This window comes from Corapipo altera, unplaced genomic scaffold (genome assembly GCF_003945725.1).
Source record: "Corapipo altera isolate COAL_440 unplaced genomic scaffold, ASM394572v1 61286, whole genome shotgun sequence".
In the NCBI taxonomy this organism is placed as follows: Eukaryota; Metazoa; Chordata; class Aves; order Passeriformes; family Pipridae; genus Corapipo; species Corapipo altera.
The window spans coordinates 1,691,462-1,715,100 of record NW_020884907.1 but is presented as its reverse complement, the minus strand read 5'-3'; the positions used below and the strand labels follow the sequence as shown (position 1 = coordinate 1,715,100).

General features: G+C 38.6%; 1 protein-coding gene across 2 annotated transcripts in view; it reads left to right on the top strand.

The window, feature by feature from the left end:
• DTWD2 (DTW domain containing 2) overlaps positions 1 to 23,639 on the top strand; it is a 79,119-nt gene that overhangs the window by 14,800 nt on the left and 40,680 nt on the right. Inside the window, exons 2-3 of one of the 2 annotated variants that reach the window (XM_027652541.1) lie at positions 10,251 to 10,341; positions 16,336 to 16,430. In XM_027652541.1, coding sequence (XP_027508342.1) covers positions 10,251 to 10,341; positions 16,336 to 16,430 — 186 coding nt within the window. The remainder of the gene's footprint in view (positions 1 to 10,250; positions 10,342 to 16,335; positions 16,431 to 23,639) is intronic. The other variant, XM_027652542.1, reaches the window with a different exon arrangement.

Sequence of the window (23,639 nt, the reverse complement as noted above, 5' to 3'; positions counted from 1 at the left end):
TATGATCTTGTTTGGAGCACTTATCTTGCCGAGCTTTATTTTCTCCTGCTGAGACTAGGAGCTGGATAATGGTGTATTGCCTTTTTTTTTTTTTTTTTTTAAGTTTTTTTGTTTGGTTGGTTTGGTTTTGTTTTTAGATCTGTGACTCACCAACGTGTTCGTATCGTTGTTCACTAGCAGTAAAACCTGCACTCATGCAGAGGGTACTGAGGAAGACTGAAAGACCTGAGAGCTGCTTGGCATGGCCTGACAGCTTGTATTCTTTTAAGTAGTGATTGTACCAGTAAACCATGCTCAGAACAAACCCAAGGTTTGTGTGCTGAAGAGCTGAGTGATGAATAACAGGTGCCTGGGAGTCAGCATAAGTACAGGGCACTTGTAGAGTGGTATTTTGTGGCTGATAGGAATAGTGGTTCTGTGATTTTCTGAACTAAAAAGCATATCTTCATGCTTTATTAACTTTTTATTGCTGTGAATTTCTCCCCCCCTCCCCTCCATCCTGTGATACATGTTCATGGAACAGATGTAAATAGTGTTTGTTTTTGAACTTGGTCTCTGCTGGTATTGCTTGATACCTCTACCAATTAACTACCTTATTCTTTGAAGTCCAGTGGTCTGGGCAGAGGCCCAGGATTATTTCAAATTTACAAGAAGGCAACAGTTTTCAAATGGAAGGAGAAATCTTCATTGAATATGATGGAAAACATAATCAGGGTTTTGATCAGGAGGCCATAATGCTGAGAGCAGAAAAGAAAATGGCAAGGAATGTATGTTCTCACCATAGAATGTAGGAGCAGGAGAACTGCTGAGAGGTGGTGCCGTGAGTATCTGAATGCTAGGAAATTTTTCTGTGATCTCTTAGCTGCTCATTAGTAGTGTATGTCTTGTTGAGAGGCAGGGAGATGACTCTGTCTCCCTCTCCCCTTTCAGAACATCTTTCTGTACCTCTTCTCTGGCCTATCTCTGACCCCTTACTATTGCTGCACCCCTTGCTCATGATAGTTTCAGTGGAATACTAGATCAGCTCAAAGGCAGTTTTTGTCTAAAAATATTGTGTTGCTTTTTGGATGGCTCTGCTGTATATCATGCCTCTTTATACTGTGGCCAGGCTTGCTGTGTTGATAGTACCTTGTGGCAAGAAGAAGTGTGCTCTGCTAACTTAGCTATGTTATGTTGACTGTACAACAACCAGGAAAGTCTCCTGGAAATGATCTTGTTAAATACAGTGGTAACCTGTATTCAATTGGTCAATTTTATGGTCATGTTGGTTTGGAAATTTGTGCCACTTCCTTGATTGTCTTCTGATACAAAATGCTAAACTTAAACTGGTATATTTTAATGAATTTGATATTTATTGCTGCAGTGGCTTTTTCTAGAACTAGATAGAAAAGTTTTGGAACTTGTAACAGAATACGTTGCAAGTTTGAATTGTAATGTCTTTAAATTGAAAGAGAGTAGGTTTAAATTAGATATTAGGAAGAAATTCCTTGCTATAAGGGTGGTGAGGCACTGAAACAGTTGTTCCAGAGAAGCTGTGGATGACCCATCCCTGGAAGCATTCAGGGCCAGGATGGGTCTTTGAAGAACCTGATTTACTGGATGGTGTCCCTTCCCAGGGCAAGAGGTGTGGAATGAGATGATCTTGAGAAACCCTTTCAACTCAGGTGATTCTGCTGTTGATCCAGTCTGATAATGCCCTAAATGCATGTTTGTAGGAGGATGCTTTTTGTTTCTGCCTGGCACTCTGAAGCAAGGAAAGGAGGAGGCTGATATTGATATGATGTTACATGGAGTCCTGACATTCAAACTCAGTACCAGTAGCTCACTAGCACAGTTCACATTCAGTGTGCATTGGAAAATGATCTGCAAAATGCAGAGACACCAAGTGACTCCATAGCTCTTTCATGATACTATGAGAGCCTTGGTAGAACTTTTTATATGAATTAGAACAATATTCTAGATTTCTGAACAGTTGAGTTACTTTATTTCTGTGTTAGATTGCTTGAAGCTGCTGTCCCAAACTGTATTGAAAAGGTTATAAAAGCTTTTGTGCAGGATAACTGTAAAATTTCTTAAAATAGTTACCTCTTTACATCTAAAGGCTGTTTGTTTGTGAAGTAATTGATTCATATTGTCAGGTAACTTGGAAACAAGTTTTCTTGTATTATGTGTGGTCTTTTCTTTGAACAGAAAATTTTACTGTGATTTGTATTTAATGCTTCTCCATTGAGATGCATTCCTGAGTATGTTTTTACTCAGGAAACTAGGATATATTCTGTGAAATTCAGGGGCTGCATCACTAAAAAAACTAAAACAACAAAATGAAACAAACCCATACACCTGTTTTATTTATTTATAACTTTTTGAGGGAAGCAAACCTTCACAATATGCCTTCTTTTTTTTCTTGTTTTTGATTTTGCTTTGCCAGGAAGCTGGTGCTATACAGATTATTAAGTGGAAAAGGAAGTGCTCTGTTGATCTTGGTACTCTCTCCACCTGTGTTTCTGATACTGTGTTTTTATGTGACTGTTGACTCTTAATGAAGTTTGTAAGAATTTAATTTTACATTATAATGCCTCATGACCAGTGAGTTCCAAAGTCTTTTGAAAGAGACTGGAGGAAAGAATGGAAAACAGTGAAGTCGGAGTAATTTTTCTATGCCTGATTTTTCTTAGGCAGCACCATTAAAACTAAGGCTTGAAAATTTTGCTTGAGCAAAGAATGTTCAAAATAAGCCTAGAAGAAATCTTGACAGTGCAGATGGCATGAGGAATTACTCCTTGTGTTTTTGACCTGGCTTCTCTAGCACTTAGAGTGCAAACCAGAGGTTTATGTAGTGTCATAATAATGTTCCATGTTTAATTATTTAATCCTTTACTAGTAACACTTAACATCTGATCTGCATTTTTGAGAATTGCCAGGCATTTTAAACTGCTATTTTCACAGAATTGTTTATCGTGAGTTCATAGTGTTGAATGTTATGTCATGTAAACCATAGACGCTGGGTTTTTTTCTAACTATTGGGTTAGGATTGTTTCTTCCTAAATGCATAAATTTTTTATCTATGTTTAACTTAATCCACTCATTCTTTTTTATTATCCCTCTATAGCTGTAGTGGTTAAGGTGGAGGATGCAAAATATAATCTTAAAGCAATTTTTAGTTTGGGTTTGTCCTGTAACATAAAACAAGCAAAAATAACATTTGTTTTCAAATTTTTTAAAAGGTGTGGGCTTCTCCTTATAAACTTCCCACACAGCTTTGTAAAACTTCTGAATGTTGTTTCAATGCTTGTGTGTAATGGACTTGTGTCAGTATAAAACACATACAAAAGCATCAGTATAAAGCAAACATATGGTAACTTTGCTGTTTCTCCAGACTTCTCAGGTGGGCTTTGACCTTGAAACCCTTGGTGTTTTGATGAAAACAGTAGAGAAATCTAATTTACTTGAAGCGGCCGTTTCTGTTTTGGCAGGGATGTTTTTTTGAAAATATGGAGTCTAGGGCCTGACCTTGGCAATACGTGCAGGAACATGAAAATGTTGCTACAAGTGTTAGTAGTTTAAAAACGTTGACTTCTTCACATTGTTTCTAGAACATGTGGTTGGCGCACTCGACCTCTTTATGTGTTTCTGTAGAAATGTCTATGTATGCTGAGCATAAAATTGTAACTTTGTTAGTCTTTGCTTACTCTGCTTTAAATCCTTGAATTAACTACCTGTAGTTTTCTGAATACGGGTGTAAGACTAGAGTTGTTTGCATTCCCAGAATGATGCCTGTTTTCAGAAGCTCTTTGGGCCTGTAACAAGGTAAAACTTAGTTCTGAAGCAAGGGAGGACTTATTTACAGGAAAATAATAGGGAGACTTGGAAAGAGTTTCAGAATTAGCTCACTATTTTCCAGACTACTGCAAATTCACTTTTAGAGTATCTCTGCCCAAAATCTAGTAACCACACTAAATCTGACACCGCAGCACAATCCAGTGTCCAGATTCAGTTCTCCTGGGAAGATAAACTAAATGTTATTCTGAACATCATTAATTTAGATATGAATAATGGAAAGAAAGCTGTGAGAAGTCAATGCATGTGCATGGCTGTCTCTTGCATATGAAGCACTTTGTGAGATATGAAATGATTATTTTAGATGCCATTGTGACAGGTTACTTTGTCACAAGTTTTTAAACTAGAAATGCTGTATTTAAAAACAATTAAGAACGCACTGAGTAGCTTTGAACTGTACTGAAATCACATACAGGTGAATAATACTATAAAAATTATACTCCTTCAAATCCTAATCCCCACCTACACACCTTTTCTTTAATGTTCTGAATGCTACTGTTCTTGCCTGGAGCTGATTGCTACTTTGATTTCCAGAAAAGGGAGAAAACTGACGTTCAGCGCCGAATAGGTTCCTTGTGCTTTCCCTGCTCTTCTGTAACACCAGCTCTGTATGTAGGGCAAGAATGTAACAGAATCTTTAAACAAAAGAAAAAGACAAATAGCCTTTTCTGCCTAGGTGGCCTTTCTCAGAGCAAAGGCGGCTTTTGTGGTGGTGGAACAGAACTTCTTTTGTTCTGCAGTGCTTCCTGTCTGGCAGATGTAGGCTGGTAATGTCAGTTTCATGTAGCAATAATGTTTTTGTCTCGGCACAATAACCATTACGTTCTGAAGTAAAATCACAGAAATAAATAAGTCTTGTGCCCCAGGATGGGGTTGTAAACCTATGTATTCAACATAATTAGGAATCTAATAGGGTGCTTAAAGTTAAGTGATATATATGCATACGTAAGTAATTAAATTATATTGGAAAGTATTTTATTTGTCAGAGTCTGTGCTCTGCTCCTTAGAATATAGGCAGAGTTTATTCTGCAACTGTTTGCTTACTTTCCAGGTAATTTCCTTCTTTTTGTTTATGTTTGGTGGTTTTTGTTGTGTGTTTTTGTTTTGTTTTGGTTTGGTTTTTTGGTGAGGTTAAGAAAGCTTAAAAAACTACCTGTGAAAAATCCAAACCATTGTGGAAAATACAAAAAGTGTATGTCAAAGGGAGACTTGAACATAAGTTCTATCTAGTGAAATTTTTTGTAATTAAACACCCTGAGGTCAGAAATCACCGGAAGCTCTCTTTGTCTGCTTATAAGAGCTAATGAGCAATGCAGCTCATTGGATTGAAGTCACCAGCTTACTGTTTGGAACAGCTTTGTCATGTCCTAATGTCCTCAGCAGAAAATGACATAATGGGAAGAACTTTAAAAGCTTCTTTTGTTAGTGAAACCAGCTATTGAGGAGAAACCAAGGAATCACAGTCGGTAAAAAATTGAGTTTCTGCTGATCAAAAAGAGGATGAATTTCTACCTAACAATCAGGGCACAGGCAACAAACAGCCTCTGCAGTACTTGCTGCTTCCAGTTGTTAACAAAACTGTTTTCAGAAATTTCTGTTTAAATTGCTTACACATGAGAAAATTTGGGGAAAAAGCAATGGTACAGCACTGGAGAACAACCCACTAGACCTGAAAGTGAGGTTGGTTTCAGTTCATTCCTGATGAAGATCCCAAGAGTAGCACACTGAATAGTAAAATTGTTGAGTACTTAATTCTAGGCCCGCAACCTGGCCTTATATAAGAGAATGTGCCAAATTTATGCAGAATTAGCAACAGGAAATTGCCAGCACCAGAAGTGTGAACAAAAGACAGACATGGGCCACTGGAACAGTACACCAGAAGAGTGTATCAGAGTAATTTCCAATTTGTTATTAGACTGATTGCTTGCCTGTGGGCCTTCTAGTCTAAATATTTTATCATATTTAATTTTTATTTAATAATTTATTTTTATTTAATAATTTAAAATATTTTAAAAGTTATTAAAATATTTAAAATATTTTCCCTGTGGAGAAGGGAATAGTCTCTCAGCCTCAGTAGCTGCAGCTAGAAATAGGGAGTTTCAATTAACACAACCTGTCAGCTGATAAAGAGGAGCTTACCTGTTGTTACTACCTTACTGTTTGACTAGGAAACAGTTGTACTGGCTTGGACTAATGTAACAATACTTAGTACATCTTGTGTGGGTGTGTGCTCTTGTGGACAAGCACATTCAGTGACAGGCTTGTCATGAATTTAATCTGAGCCTGTCTTCAGAATTCACTTCTGTGAATCATATCTGCTGCAGTGATTGATGGCTTACTGTCTCTGATATGTGAGCAACACGTGAACTGTTGCCAATGAAGACTACAAGGAGGATGCAGGTGAAAGAGTGCTCCAAGCTCCTGTCATTGTGCTGAAAATACTTTGTATTTGTTGAGCTCAAAGAGCTTTGTTTGCAGGGTTGGTATGATTTTATTTGGTGAAAACAGGCAATAGCTTCGCTGTTAAGGAAATCCTTAATTTTTCTGAGCTCTTGAATAACATATGCAAGTAGCCAGAGTGATATCTGTGCGTGCACGTGCACGTATGTGTGGTTTTCTGGAGTAACAGCTTCAATTAGTCTATAACTTCAAACTTTGTTCTTTTCTTCTGTTTATTCTTGATCATTCAGCATATCGGTTTCATATCAAGCAATATTTAAGTTAATTTCTTTAGACACAATTCTTTAGTTAGCCATTCCAACAACTTCATGCAGTACACTGAAGAATTATAGATAATTTTTTTTTCCAGACTTAGATTAGAAGTTCCTAATAAGGACTTCCCTGTTTCCAGTATGGAAACATATTTCTGCTACGTATTTCAACATAAATGAAATTACAAAAAGTAAAATACAGCATGTCTGGGGTTTCATGTTTGGATACTTCTGAAATGTTTTATTTTAATCAATCTTATAAATATATAAATTATAGACATTGTTCTATTATAATAGTATATAAAATTGTTGAAACTAACTTATTAGGAAAGCAGTAACAGAATTCTCTGATAGGGTTATAGATACTAGTAAGCTGCTCATCTTGAATATGACAAAAGGATTTTTAGAGTGCTTTAACTCTAACCAGCCCACAGGGAGGGTTTGTGCACTGTTCTCAAATGTTTCAATGAAAGCCTTGCTTCTTTAATTTTAGAAATGGAAGGGATTTCAAACAAAATTACATCAGGTAAACCTAGAACCAAAAGGCACCTCTTGGGAGTAGGCTTCATGATCAAAAACTCTATTGTTCCTAAATTTGAAAATCTGCTGACAGGCCATTCTGATCGCATTATCTCCCTACGCCTTCCACTACACAACAAGCAACACATTGTCCTCTTTAGTATATATACCCCAACTCTCCAAGCTGACCCTACCAAAAAAGATAAATTTTACACTGACCTGTGCTGCCTTATCCAAAAGGTTCCTGCAGGTGATAAGATCATTATCCTTGGTGATTTCAGTGCCAGAGTAGGTAAGAACTTTGATGCCTGGAAAGGAGTATTAGGCAAGCATGGTGTTGGAAACTGCAACAATAATGGTCGCCTTCTGCTAGAATTCTGTGCAGAGCAACAACTCACCATCACCAACACTATCTTTCAACAGAAAAATAGTCTGAAGACAACCTGGATGCATCCTAGATCTAAGCATTGGCACCTCATCAATTATGTCTTGGTGCGGCGAAGGGATGTCCGCGATGTTCATCACACCTGCGTGATGCCCAGTGCAGAATGCCAAACAGATCATCGGCTTCTGCGCTGTAAACTTAACTTCAACCTTAAGTTCAAACCAAAAAGGGGCAGTGTCCCAAGGAGGAGACTCCAAGTTAACAATCTCCAATCAGCCACGATGAGAGACAGCTTCCAGGCAAACCTTCAAACTAGGCTCGAAAACCATTCCATAGATTCTACGGATACCTCTCCTGAAACAATTTGGCACCATATTAAAAACAGCATCCAGCAGTCCTCTGAAGAATCCTTAGGGTTCTCCTTCAAGAAAAACAGGGACTGGTTTAAGGAAAACAATCAAGAGATCCAGGAATTGTTGAGGAAGAAGAGAACTGCTCACCAAGCACACCTTGCACTGCAATCCTGTCACGTAAGAAAAACAGCCTTTCGTCTTGCATGCAGCAAGCTCCAACAGAAACTCCGTGACATCCAGAACAAGTGGTGGATCAGTCTAGCTGAAAAAACTCAATTATGCGCAGATACAGGTGATCACAGAGGATTCCATGAGGCACTGAAAACAGCATATGGGCCTACATACCAGGTCCAAAGCCCCCTACTCAGCGCTGATGGTCAAATGCTTCTGACAGATAAAACCTCCATTCTGAATCGATGGTCTGAACACTTTCAGACTCTCTTCAGTACTAGTCGTGTAGTTCAAGACTCAATTCAGTCCATCCCACAACAACCAGTGAAGAATGAATTGGTTAGTGCCCCCACTTTGGGAGAAACCCTCAAGGCCATACAGCAGGTGAAAATTGGCAAGGCAGCTGGGGTTGATGGAATTCCACCTGAAATCTGGAAACATGGGGGCCGAGCACTCCATGCTAAATTTCATGAGTTTGTGGTGTGCTGTTGGGAACTAGGCGAACTACCATCAGACCTTCGTGATGCAGTCATCATCACTTTGTATAAGAAAAAAGGAGTTAAATCAGACTGTTCAAATTACTGAGGTATTACTCTGCTCTCCATTGCTGGCAAAATCCTGGCAAGAATACTTTTGAACAGACTAATACCCACTATAGCAGAAGGAATTCTTCCTGAAAGCCAGTGTAGTTTCAGAGCCAACAGGAGTACCACAGACATGGTATTTGTTCTCAGAGAACTGAAAGAGAAGTGTAGGGAACAGAACAAAGTTTTCTATGTAACCTTTGTTGACCTCACCAAGGCTTTCGATACTGTGAACAGAAAAGGTCTGTGGCAGATTTTGGAACGTTTAGGTTGTCCCCCCAAGTTCCTTAAAATGATCATCTCACTTCATGAGGATCAGCACAGCCAAGTCAGATATGGCGATGCACTTTCTGAGCCCTTTCTAATAACCAATGGTGTGAAACAAGGCTGCGTTCTTGCATCAACCCTATTAACAACCTTTTTCAGCATGATGTTCCGAAGGGCCACTGCAGACCTCGATGATCAGGACGGTATCTACATTCGATATCGTACTGATGGAAACCTATTCAAACTAAGGCGACTGAAGGTCCACACCAAGACCTTAAACCATCTTACCCGGGAGCTGCTTTATGCTGATGACGCCACCCTTGTTGCCCACACAGAAGCAGCTCTGCAGCGTTTAACATCCTGCTTTGCAGACGCTGCTGAACTCTTTGGGCTGGAAGTCAGCTTAAAGAAGACAGAAGTTCTCTATCAACTTGCACCTCAGGAAGTCTTCCATCATCCCCATATCACCATTGGCCAATCAGAGCTCAAATCAGTCCAGCAGTTTAATTACCTAGGTAGCCTCATCTCCTCAGATGGTAAGATTGACAGAGAGATAGACAACAGGTTAGCAAAGGGATATAGAGCTTTCGGAAAACTCCATAAAAGAGTTTAACATAATAAACACTTGATGAAAAGTACCAAGATCAGTGTTTGCAGAACCATTGTGCTGTCTGCTCTTTTATATGGGTCTGAATCATGGGTCATCTACCGCCACCACCTGCGTCTCTTAGGATGCTTCCATCAACTCTGTCTCCGTACAATCCTAAACATCCACTGGTCAGATTATGTGACCAATACATCTGTTCTAGAAAAAGCAGCAATCACAAGTATTGAGGCCATGTTGCTGAGAACACAGCTGCGCTGGGCAGGGCACGTCTCCAGGATGAAGGACCACCGCCTCCCTAAGATCTTGCTCTATGGTGAACTTGCCACTGGCTGCTGCAAGAGAGGAGCCCCAAAGAGGAGATACAAGGACTCCCTGAAACAATATCTCAGCCTCAGCCATATTGATCTTCATCACTGGTCTACTCTGGCCTCCAATCAGGAGGTCTGGAGACACACTATCTTAAACGCTGCTGCTTCCTTTGAGAATGCACACAGGATCACTCTTGAGGAGAAAAGACAACGCAGAAAGAATCGTGCCTTGCAGAATATATCACCTAAGGAGTCTTTCTGCTGTGCCTTCTGCAATTGGACATGTCTATCTCGTACAGCCACCAACGTGCCTGTAACAAATGTGGATAGAGCCTTTTCCAAATCTTCATTCGCGAAACCTAGCCATGAAAAAAAACATCAGGTTTAGTACAGTGTTGTAAGAAGAAGTTCTCATTGTGCCTTCTGGGATACAGTGTGTACTTGTGCAGTGTATTTACATAATCTTTCACAAATTGCTGATTGCTTTTGTTGTTCTTTTGCCATGTAGCCGTCCTCAGAAGGTGTGTTTGTGTCCATTCCTGCCCGTACATCCGCTAAAGGTCTCCACCTGCTTGTATATAATCCAGCATCCAGCAGAGGTGAGTAAGGCTGTGCTAACTGTTGAGAGTTCATCTAGAATCTTAATGCAGCAAATGGTAGGCAAGAGGAAACAGCTATGCTGTTACCATCGTTGTCATGCTTCGACCCCAGCCATGAGCTAAGTTTACTTTCACCTGGGCCAGATAGGATGGGGAGGAGAATCAGTGAAAAAAGGGTAAAAACTTGTGGGTTTAGATAAGAACAGTTTAATAATTGAAACAAAGGAAAATATAATAGTACTAATAATTCTAATGATAATAATAACAATAATAATTGCAATAAAAAGAAGAGAGAGAGAGAGAGATAAAACCCAAGAAAGACAAGTGATGCACAATACAATGCTCACCACGCACTGATCAGTGCCCATCCCATCCCTTAGCAGTAATTGGTGGCTCCTGGCCACCAAGTTTATATACTGGGCATGACATTCTGTGGTATGGAATATCCTTTTGGCCAGTTTAAGTCATCTGACCTGGACGTGCTCTCTCAAGATTTCTTGTGCACCTCCTCACTGACAGGGCGTGAGACACTGAGAAGTCTTTGTCTTAGGGTAAACACTACTTAGCACACTGGTATTTTCGTTGTTGCTATCAACATTATTCTCATTCTGAATCCAAAACAGCACTGTACAAGCTACTGGAAAAACATGGATTCTATCCCAACCAAAACCAGGACTGTCATATCATAATTTTTCCTTTTAAATTTGATGATTGAATGCCAGTTCAGCTGAGTTACTGTATTTTTTGTTCAGTTCTTCTGAATTATTTTATCTTCTGAAATCGCATCTTATTTCTGCAATTCCATGCATGCAAGACATCTCATCTTATCTGAATAGTCCTTCTCGAATCTGAAATCTGCTTGCCTTGGTACAAATTGTAAAAATTAATAACATTAATTAACATAAAATAAAATAATTGTTAAATTACATTAAATAACATAAAGGCACATGGTGTGATTCTTGGGGTGTCCTGCGCAGGGCCAGCAGTTGGATTCAATGGTCCTGATGGGTCCCTTCTAACTCAGTATATTCTATGATTCTGTGAACACAGTGTCTCACAGAGGTGTTTAGAGTTGATATAGGGATGAATGTGTTTGATTATGGCAGTGGTCTTTTATTGATGTTAGTGTTCTGTTAAAAATATGAATTAAGCAATTCATTGTAGTGATGACCTTAGCTATTTTAGCCAATGGAAAACTGTTTAGCCTCAGAACAGTATGTTTTGGTTTACCAATAGGAGAATATATATTAATGTTTTTCTTGTCTGTGTATCATAAGGGTTTTAGAAATTGAACTGCAGCTACACATATCTGGGTAGATGGTGAGTCTACAGATAAGACTGTGAAGTTCAGAAAGCTGTTCTCTTGTGGTCCAGCTTGACATTTTACAGTAGCTCGGCCAATATGCAAAGAGTCTTTGCCTGAAGGAACTTAAACAGAATGCAAAAGAGCAAGTTTAAAAAAAGTATTCTCTCACAGGGAAAAAAAACAGAGGCCATGACATTTGGGCCCTAAATGGGAAAACTGTACTTTTTAATTCACATAATTATAATAGGAATACTCTTCTGTGTTACTTCTTATTTCAGAAGTACTTCTATATATGCTAAAGTAACTTGAAGGGAAAAAAGGGTTTAAAAATGCATCAGAGACTTTGAACTGGCATTTGAATTGTGTTGAATTTCCTATTCATAGTGGAAGGTATTAGAAAAAGTTGGCAGGATTTTTTTAGATTTCATACACCATACCTGTGACAGTCTGAGTGACTGTCTGCCATTTTTATTAATCAGCAATCACAACAGTTGTGTGTTACAGTGGGATGCAAGTTTTCTGTTTGTATATATTGCATAATAATAATTCACACAGTATTGGAAGACCACTATCTGGCTATATGAGGGCACTTGGCTTGTCAGAGATAAATCCAAACAAATGGTGGGAAGCTAAGAACATCTTACAGTGGTCCTTGAGAGTGTTTGCAGGTGGTGCTTTTGATTCTGTAACAGCAGGGGCATACCTGACAAGAGGTAAGTTCCGTTTGCTTGTAGTTGCTCATACTCAAAACAGAATCGATCTTGAATGCAGATAAGCCTTCTGAACTGCATCTGATCCTTCAATCTGCCATTTCATTACAGGTACACTCAGTTTCAAAAATATCTCATTGAACTAACCAGATAGTGAATGTTTTTCCCTTACTGCATGTCAGCCCCAACTGTCATCCTTCATGTGCTTCATTATTTATTGTCTTTGGAAGTCTGCAGTGTGGTGAAGTAAGCCTTCAACTATGGTTAAATGATGCTATTGAGACTTGTATTCAGGCAAGATAGTAATGCAGAAAGTCAGGAGCAACATTCCTGGTGCCTGATTAATGTGGCTAAGTCTCCACATTCATGCTTTCCAGAGACCGTGCTGCCAGAAAGACCTGTGCATGTGTCACGTATTGTGAAAGAGAGAGGAACTGTAGAACAGTGGATCACAAGTGAGGAATTATTTGCATAATAGGTACATGAATTAATTAGATTTTTATTTGTGAAGGAATCCAGAATTCAGCATTCTGTATCAACGGGCAAATACTTGTTTTCAGATGGTACTGTTATTGTACCATTATTCATTGTGAGAGTAATTTAAAAACTAAATATAAAGAAACCCAGCATCAGGACTAGTGCAGAAGTGAAAGATTTATATGCCTAGTAATTTATTTTTCTTCTTTGCATAGAGATAAATTTATATGTAAATATATATATGTAGAAGCAAAAAAAAAATAAAAATTCATGTTTCATGCCTACTCTTATGATCCATAGGACTGGTCAGTGACACAGCTAAGAGTACAAACTCCTGTACACTTTTGTCTTACTTTTGCCTTTGATCATTCTTGATGTGACTGCCAGTACAATATAGGCCATTATGTCCTTTTCAAAAGCTGGATGATAGGTATAAGTTGGGTCAGAACCCCTAAAGCATAGCAGAGGGTGTCTGTTTAAGTTGTTTTCATTCCCTGCCTTCTTTCTTTCTGTAAGAGTAAGAATTTTCGGTGTTAAGCATCTGAGAAGAAAATTTAGATTGTGTGTATTTAATGATTCTGTGTATTGATCTAATGCCAGGAATTAGCTTTGACTTGCTCGTTATAGTACTTCTGCTATAGCATTCCTTATTGAACAGCAGGAATCAAATGTAAGGGGGAAATTCTTGCTGCTTGTCCTAACAATTCAGAAAAAAGAAATGGAAGAAATATATATCTCCTAGCTTTAATAAATATTTTTATTAGTTTGAACTGTCCTGTTCATTGTCGATGGATAATGCTATGGTAACCAAAATTACCACAAATCCCCAGAAAAGAAAAAGAACAATGAAAGTAAGTTTTTTTGAGTCCAGCCGGAATGGAATTAAGTTTCCACGTTGCAGTCACCGCAGTAGCATGCCGCCAGTGTTTGACTAGTGCTGAGCAGTGCTCATGCAGCATCAGGGCTGTCCATCCAAAATGCCCACAAAGGCCAGTAGCCTGGGGGTGGACAAGAGACTGTGAGGGGACATGGCCAGAACAGCTGACCCAAGCTGACCAGAGGGATGTTCCATACCATATGACACAGTAAAAGCCGGGGGTGGTGGGTGGGGAATGGCATTTGTGATTAAGGCGTTTGTCTTCTGTAGGAACTGCTACACCTGCTGAGGCTCTGCTTCTGAGGAAGTGGCTGGACTTGACCTGCTGATGGGAAATAAGAAGAAAATATTTTTATTGTCCTTTGCTTCCATCCCTGGCCTTTTTGACCCAAGAGTTCATTTTCATCTTATTTTTTCCCCTCTGTCCTGCTGAGAAGGGGGACAGAGTGGCTGGTGGGCACCTTGGCTGGAGACCAACCAAGGTCAGCCCACCCCATAAGTCCTCCAATCCTGTTTCTGTTTATATACTTTAATGGTCAAATAATTAATAAGCAAAGAGTTGCAAATAACTACTAGAACACTGAGAAGAACAAAGAGAGTAACTGCCCACTTTCAAACTAGTAAATGGAAAATTGTTGGTAGGATAACAAATATTTATAGTCTAGTTAAATACAAATTCTTTAATGAAGAACGTTATAAACAAATGAAACCTTTTTTAGTGTTAGTTTGACTTAGCTGTTCTTAAGCTTCTGTTCTCAATTCCTTTCAGCTTTACATTTTATGTTTTATCTTCCTATAAGCACATATTGTTTTTAGATTGGAAAACTCAGTTTTCTGTTTTGGTAAAAGAATGTATTTATTTGAATGAAAGGTAATTCTGAAGTAATGATGTGACATTGGACAGAATAGTTGAATAACTTTCTCCTGACTGCTGACAGCTCTTTTGGTTTTGCTTATCAGAGGCAAATAACTGATTTTCTTCCAGGTCCTTTATTACCACTTGTTACATTCTTATGGAGAAGGGAGGCTTCTGACTAGTGAATTGGAATGTTATTTAATTATGATGAAATAAAAGCAAGTAATACTATGACACTGTTGATGGCTGATTCTGCTGTTCTGAGGTAGAAGAAGTTGATGTCAATTTAAAGAATACTTCTCCCTCCCTTTGCTGGCACTTCACTCCCAAGGTACTTTGATCTTCGTCTGTCCCTAGGAGACATTACGCTGCTGCTGCCATGAGAAATGGTGGTGGATGTAGCAGAACAACTTACTCCTTCAACTCCTCGATGTTTTATTTATAGAGGATCAGTAGATAAGGATCAGAAAAAGCAAAATGAATAAAGGTTTTAGGCAACAGTAATAAAAGTTTTCACAAAACTATTTTAACAGCAGTTTGGTAGCAAGACAATGTGAGAGTGCCGATGGCTGCACATTGATGCTTGTGAAAGTAACATCTACCCAGAGTGAGTTAATCAGAGCCTCTTGTTCACATGTTCACAAATATTGTGTTTTTGAGGTAAGGCTCTTAAATCAAAAGGCAGACTAAAAGCCCCTTGGGTTTTCATTAATGAGTCCCATAGTTTAGGGATTGATGTTTGGATTTTCATGATCTGAATCATGAGACATTCAGATTGTAAGACATGCATTGTATTGTAAGAACTCTTTCTTTTACTGGGTTTAGGGCTTTCATAATCCTCACCTGACATCTAGTGCCTTGCCTCCTGCTAGATTCAGCTATTAGCCTTCCTCTGTTCATCTTACGATAAATAAAGTAACTGAAACTTTCATTCAGTGTTTTGGTGTTGGCTTTCTGTTGCTTCCATTTCCTTGATGGGAAACCAAAAATTGACATCCCACAAATGAAGCTGAGTTTGCATTAGTTCTTGTCTAGACAAAAAGTTTGTTCCCAGCTGTGTTAAATAAAGCACAGAAATAAATTGCTCTGTTTGACGAGTAGATAGTTTGTTTCAGCTGTTATTACTTCACTCTTCCTCCAGTTTTTGAAATCCTGCTTCCACGTAGCTCTCTTTAATGCTCTGAGATCTGAAGAGCCCCTGCTCCCCACTCAGGCGTGGTAGTCACCTTCCTCTCTGTGTCACAAAGATGTAGGCAGATGCCTGATCAATACAGCCTGAATAGCACAAGTTGGAAGATTCGTGGCAGCGTAGGTGTCATTGTTCTGATTACTGTGAAATGAAGTGACAGCGGAGTGGAGATGTTTGCATTTCACAGTGTCTGGTCTGATGCACCCAGTGCTTTTAATTTTAGCATCTGTTTGTGGAAATCAAACTCTCCCCTCATTTTCTGGTATAGAGACATTAGCTCCCCAAACTGTTACATCATTAATGCTAAGGCTGTTTTATTGCCTATTCTTTATTTGTCTGAGAAGTTTTGTTACTGTTTTTGATACTGTTGGCCTAGTTAAAATTTAAATGCTGTCATCAAAACAATACAATTTGTAGCATCAAGATTGGGTATTTTTCTTGTAGATTGTTTTTTCCTGTTAAGTGGTAAGGTTCTTTTCTGTATCTGTAGTCAAAAGAATTTGATAGAAAATGAAAACTTTAAGGATTCCTAGAAGCCTTCCTTGATTTGCTTCAAAAGTAAATTTTCTTTTTTTACAGGAAAGTCGAGTGTTAAGGACAGTGCCTTTGCTAGCAGCTTGTCTCCCTCCAGACAAATGTAAAATTTTGGTTGGTCGACGTTTTAGTGAAGACAGGTGAGCAGGATTGTCTGTGCATTTTCTGGTTCTCTGTAAACTATAGAAATATTTTTTTCAATATCTTTATTAACAACCAACTGTGTTCCTAATTTTTATTTCAAGTGTGCATATTCACTTTTGATACAAGCTTCTGATTTCCCAAGGTAGTTAGAAACACTTGATATTCTTCCTCTAGGTTGTGGTATTTATGATCTCAGTTTTATGCTCTTGAAGGTTCGAGTGGCTACTCTCAAACTCTTGGCTGTTTGCAGTTCTGTTCTTACCTGGTACGAGATTTGTCTTGCTATTCTGTTTGGTTCTTTCTTTGATTTGCTTTGTCTGACTAACCATTTGGTGTCACTGAAGTAAAACTAATAGTTTTTACTCAAGTATGGGAATTTGACAACCCTGTGGTAAAAAACTCTTAGTGAATGTAGTTTTTTCAAATTCTTTCCTCTTTCTCTAAAATTAATTATAAGAAAGTATAGCTCTTGGAGTTTTTTTAATTATTTTTTCTTCTAATATTCTGAGACCTTGGAAAATATTGCTCTCCCATGTAACATCTTTAATCTTCATTAGATGAAGCTAAGTCTTAGAAACCAATTCTTGGTACAAATGCCAGTGAAATTTTACTACATACATTTTCAGTAAAGCAAATAGAAATCATGAAGGAAATGGAAGTAAATTGATTCTAAAATTGAGTTTAATCCTTGGAGAAAACTTTCTGTAGAGTTCAGTGAACAAAAATGTTGTGAAAGATAATTCAGAACAGTGCTTCCACATGTTTGTGCTACCCGTATACTAATTAGAAAACATTAGAAATACATTGCTTTTTTTTTTAATCTTCTATGATAATAACTCTAATAATTATCTGAAAAGTTCCAGACTACAGGGAAGTTATACTGTCTTCCTGTTAAAACCTTAAAATGAAGCAACTTTTCAAACTGATATGCACAGGGTGGAATGCTGTCAGTACAGTCTACTTCTAGTAAATCTCCTTTTTTTTTTTTTTTTTTTTTTGAAGAAGAGACAATTACAGTATTTAAGCTTCTTCAAGTTTGAATATAGGGATATTTCTCTAACCTAAAGGATCCTCTTTAGGCCAAAGCTGCTTGTAGGACATCTCAGCCTCAAAATAGTTTAAATCGATTCATAATTACTTAGTTCCTATTAATATTTTTTTCATAAAAACACACTGGAGATGGTGAAAGAAGCGAAAGTTTTCCTTGGGTTAATATGAATTTTGGTGATTTGTCTTACCCAGATGGAGTGCTAAAACTACTTAGGTGACAGTCATGGCTCCACTTTAAGCATCTGCACTATGCCTACTTTGCTCTGTCGATGTGAGACTGGAAAAATTGAGAGTGCTCAGTCACTGAGTTTGTGCTCACCTTCTTGGGAAAAGGAAAGATGAGAAGAGGTGAAAAATTATTTTCCAGCTTTGCAATGTGTTATTTCTACATACTTTTTTTTCTTAGCCATAAATACATTCTGTCAATGTGTTAATCAATATTCCTTCTTTGTAACCCCAAACCAACAGGCATCTGCAGATGGGTAGAAACATCTCAATGTTTTAATGTAAATGGGAAGGGCTGTACTGGTCCCTGCTCTTCTCTTAGGGTGAAAATCTCTGCTAATGGGATTGTTAAAGCCTTATAAATTGCAGTGGTCCAGCTGATGTTTTATGACATATTAAACTAAACAGGACTTGTTTGTTTTCTAGATTTCTTAAAAGTCATGCTGTGTGTAAGCAATTTGGTAGCTGCTGTACAAGCAGCTTGATCAACCTTGCCCCCTGTTCTTAGTTACTTTGAAGAAATAAATTATTAAAGAATGCTTGTTGATACATTTTAGAATTATCATTGTTTTGAAGCACATTAAGGCCATACTTTTGCTGTTTTTTTTTTCTTGACAGTGTGTGATAGTGTTTATACCATTTGCCACTTCCACCTTAAGTGCGTGGTTTGGAAGGGAATAAATCAGTATAACTCAGAATCTCTGCTTGCACTGATCTTGCATGTGAGCAGTGCCTGCAGGTGGAGGGGTAACGTGGCGCACACATTGTTTCTCCATGTACATGTAGAAGCCCTACCATGCAGCAGACCTGTGAAAGTGATGACCTTGATGGTTGCCCATATTTTTGTAAATTATCAGAATAGAATGGTAGTGCACATACTTGTATTATCATGGGATCCAGCAGCTCTTGGCAACAGATCTGTAAACTTAGAACACTTCAAGGCAGCCTTTGTGAACAGAATTAATTGTCATTATGGATTTGAGTGGAAACTAAGCTGTACACAGCAGCTGATTGTTTTTGGTCTCCATCGCAGCAGCTCCAGCAGTGGTGTGCTAACTGGCAGACTGACTGTTGTGAATCTGTAGCTGTCAGAGGAGGTTGCTTTCAGGGGAAAATGTACGTACCATCTCAGCTGGGCAGCTCTTTAGTCTTCAGTGCCCCTCTTTTGAAGGAGAAGGCAAGTTTTTCAAGTTTGTCTTGGTTATTTTTCCTGTGCTTTGTCATCAGCATCCAAAATGTATGGGGAGCGCAGAGGGATTTTATGAGGAGCTCTATACAGAATTGCATCCTCTAGAATAAATGTCATGATTTGAATGAAAGCTTAACATTTAGACCTCTGATGTTTATGACAGTAAGACTGAAAATCAAAATTTTGTTTTTTATTAAACTTATGTTTGGGTGAAAGAGTAAACATAAAGCACTTTTTTTTCCCCCTTGTTTTTTTATCACTTCCTCTACTCAATTCCTCCTTGAGTACACCTTTTCTTTTGGTTGAAGCCGATAAACAAATTATGTAGATTAAATTTAACTTATTCTTGATTGACTTATATTGCAGAAAAACTAAAGAACCAACTTTTAGAAGTCTTTCCAGAAGTTGATATCTTCAACATATAATTGATAAAGAAATGGTAAAGATGAGAAGTGATTAATTTTTTAAGAGCTAATATGTCATCCTTCCCAGTCTTGTCCATTCTTCCTGTAAGCTGACATTTTAATTCTACTGAACACATGCAATGTTTGCATAGTGACTTGGCTTATCAGATGGCTTTTCTGAAATAAAAGACCAGTTCTGTTGGTTAATTGGATTTTTTTTTCCCAAGTACTCAAAAGAGTGACTTTTTTTTGGTATTGATTACATTAGTATCAGATACTTGGATGAGTCTTTGTGCCAAAATGATTAAGCTAAAACCAAACAGTTTGGCATAAGTACTTCATTGTGGTTCACCCCAGCCAACACCAAGCCCCAGGCAGCCACTCCCTTACTCCCCCACCAGCAGGATCGGGAGAGAATCAGAGGGCTGAAAGCCAGAAAACTCTTGGATTGAGATACTGACAGTCTAATGGGGAAAGAAAAGGCTGTGCACACAAGCAAAGAAAAACAAAGATCTAATTCACTGCTTCCTATGGGCAGGCAGGTGTTCTGCCTCTCCAGGAGAGCAGGGCCCCCTTATGTGTAACAGTTACTTGGGAAGGCAAACGCCATCACTCCAGATCTCTCCTTCCTCCTTCTTCCCTCCAGCTCTATAGACTAAGCATGATGTCATACGGTCTGGAATATCCATTGGATCATTTTGGATCACCTGTCCCAGCTGTGTCTCCTTTCAACCTCCCACCTTCCTTGCCAGCGTGGCAGTATGAAAATTATAAAGGCCCTTGCTCTGTGTAAGCTCTGCTCAGCAATAGCAAAAACCTTTATGTTATCAACCCTGTGTTCAGCACAAATCCAACATACAGCCCCATACCACCCACTGGGAGGAAAGTTAACACTACCACAGACAAAACCAGGACATACTAACACAATATAAGTGGTGGTATTGTAAAAATAGCCTTTTTGTGAGTTCTTAATATTTGCTGTTTTCTTTCCTTCACTTAAAATGGAATGTAATTGTTAGTATACATGAGCAGGGGCAGTTAATAAAAGGTTTTGGGGTGGCTGGGGTATTTGTTGTCTTAATTTGCCTGGGTAATTATTCTTTCCTGGATACAGAGTTAAGATGTAATTTATATTGCTGGATAGACACTTGCAGTATAGTTTTCTAAAACTGCAGAAGCATTTACATTTGAAGGATGTCTATTAAGATTCTTGCTATAAATAGAAATTTCGAAAAAGTGGAATGAACCAGGGCAGGGGAAAGAAGTGTGCTAATACCTTTTCCTAGCATTGTTCTTAGGATTGTATCTCATAATTGCAGCATATTTCGGCAGTAGTTTTGCTATTCATTGTGGAAATGTTAGGGCAAAAAACAACTTTAGTCTCATATTCATGAATAAAATATAATGTTCTTTTTAGGCTACTAATAAAATTTTGTAGGCAACTGATTTTGAATAATAATACTGTTCCACTCAACAGGAATTTTGGGCATATATTGAACAGCGATAGCAACTATTTCTGAAGTCTAACATGTAAAAAATTTGAATTATTTTAATTTGATATCATAATTTTATAAACAACCTTGGCACTATTGCTTTTGAGTTTCACTTTTTACTTTGTGACTGTTTGGGAAGAGTTGTTTTGCCTTATTTTATTTTGTTTATTTTATTTTTCTGAAAAGGTAATCTTATTCTCAGACCTTTCCTCCTTGCAAATATTCACACTTTGGTAATTCCGGATGCTGTGATTAAATTATGCATTCTAATGGGTGATCACTTAAAGGAAAACAGATGCAAATATCTCTGCATCCACCACTCCATTATTTAGGACAGTGAGAGGGCGGTTACAAATTTATCTGCATTGTTCTCTGGAGTCAAGTGTCAGATTCTGCACCTGGGATGGGACAGCCCTGGCTGTGTGTATAGACCAGGGAAGGAGAGGCCGGAGAGCGTTGCTGTGGAAAGGAACCTGGGGGTCCTGGTTGATGGCAAGTTGAATATGAGTCAGCAGTGCCCTGGGAGCCAGGAGGGCCAACTGTGTCCTGGAGGGCATCAGGCAAAGCATCGCCAACCTGTTGATGGAGGGGATTGTTCCGCTATGCTCTGCAGTGGGGCAGCCTCACCTTGAATATTGTGACAGTTTTGGGCACTGCAATATAGAAAAGACTTTAAGCCATTAGAGAGTGTCCAAAGGGGGGCAACAAAGATGGTGAAGAGCCTTGAGGGGAAGCCATATGAGGAAAGGCTCAGGTCACTTGGTGTGTTCAGCCTGGAGAAGAGGAGACTGAGGAGTGACCTCATTGTGGTCTTCAGCATCCTCAGGAGGACGTGGAAGAGCAGGTACTAATCTCCACTCTTGTGACCAGTGACAGGACTCAGGGAAACAGCATGAAGTTGAGTCAGGGGAGGTCTGGGTTGGATATCAGGAGAAAGTTTTTCACCCAGAAGGTGATTGAGCAGTGGAAGAGCCTCCCAAGCCTGATGTGTTTGCACAATGCTCTCAGCACCTGGTGTGATTCTTGGGGTGTCCTGTGCAGGGCCAGGAGTTGGACTCAATGATCCTTGTGGGTCCTTTCCAACTCAAAATATCCTGTGATTCTGTGATATCTCAGTATAGTTGTGAGCTCTGCTACAGTTCAGTAGTTTGAATCAGAAATTAATTAGAGCACTTGGAAAAATTTGTAACTTCAGTTTTGGAGTAGTAAAATGTAACTTATTTCTGTTGATTTTATAAAGTTGTTTATGGTAATTACATACAGTAGGTATGGCACTTTCTCATTCTTGTTGAGAAAGAAAAATTCTTACTGTATCAAATAACTGAGTCTTGCCACTTAACAAAAAATTTAAAGCTATTTATTCAGGTAAGCTTTTTTTCATGTGCTTTGCTGTCAGTGCGTTATCAAACTAAATTTGCACATTTTTTTCTGCTTATCTCAGTCAACAATGACCAGAGATCATTGGCTTGTCACAGTTTCTCTTGGTTCTGTGTATGAGAGTAATTAATGCTGGCTAACTGAACATGTGTTGTTTTACATCCGAGACTGTACTTTACCATATCAAATTTCACATTCCTCCATATAATTTGGATAACATTCTCTCTGGCTATTTTTCCTTTGAATACTACAGCCTTCAGCTTTGCAGTCAGTGCATAGGAGTTGCTTTCTGCCACTCCTTCCTCCTCATGCTTTTCCTCTGCCTTAATTTGCGTGCTGTCCATGGGTTGCAGCTCACTTCCAGGCATATCCACAGGGGACACTTGCAGCTTGCTCTCTACCAAAACCTTGACATGAACCCAACGCAGCGTGTGATATATAAGGGGAAATGTTCTTGCTCTCTACAACTTCCTGAAAAGAGGTTGTACTGAGGTGGGTGTTGGTTTCTTCTCTCTGGTAAAAATGAACAGACAGAATAAGAGGAAATGGCCTCAAGCTGTGCTTCCATGAGAGGTTTAGATTGGGTATTAGGAAAATTTCTTCACCAAAAGGATGGTCAAGCACTGGAACAGGCTGCCCAGGAAAGTGGTTGAATCACCATTCCTGGAGGTACTTAGAAGACCTGCAGGTGTGGAACCTGGGGATATGGTTTAGTGGTGGACTTGGCAGTGTGTCCAATTAGACTTGATTGTCTTTGAGACCCTTTCAAATGTAAAGAATTCTATGATTCCGTGATCCTTCTCCTAATGTTTCTGTTCTTAAAGATTATGCTTCACAGTGAAGCATGGAAAGTAGAAGAGAAAGACTTGATATTATGGGCTTTTTGTTTTCTAATGTGCGCTGTTACTTCATGCAGGGAAAGAACTGTGCAAGTGAATGTAGTGACCAGGAGCTGTGCTTTACCAGCTGTGTAAGATAATGTGGAGGTTTGAATTTGCCTTAGTAAGATGATGCCTCTGGGCCCATTTCAGCAACAACTTTGTGAATTAGTGCCAAAATTTGCACTGAATTTTTTTTCTTTTTTCAGCTTGAGTAAAAAGTAGAAGTTGCTTGGCATTAGTAATTTATTCCCCTTGTTTCACTTGGAAATAATTTGTTGTGAATGCTTTATGTTAATAGTGAAATTAATTACACTAGGCCATTAGAGATGAGAAACAGGTGCATTTACTTCCTTGAAGCAAAACATGCAGCTTTTTCAGAGAAACAGTAATGGATGCTGTTTATGTTAAAGTGATATAGCATTTCTAGATACAGTAATTACTGCTGCTGTTTCAAATACGTAGTTTATTTCCTGCACTTCGGTTTCTGATTTTCTTCAATATTTTAGCTGGTTTTAGAATTTTTGATCTGAACTCTTTTCTCTGTAAAATTCTCTGCTTTGTTTTCTTGTTATACACTGAGCTAGAA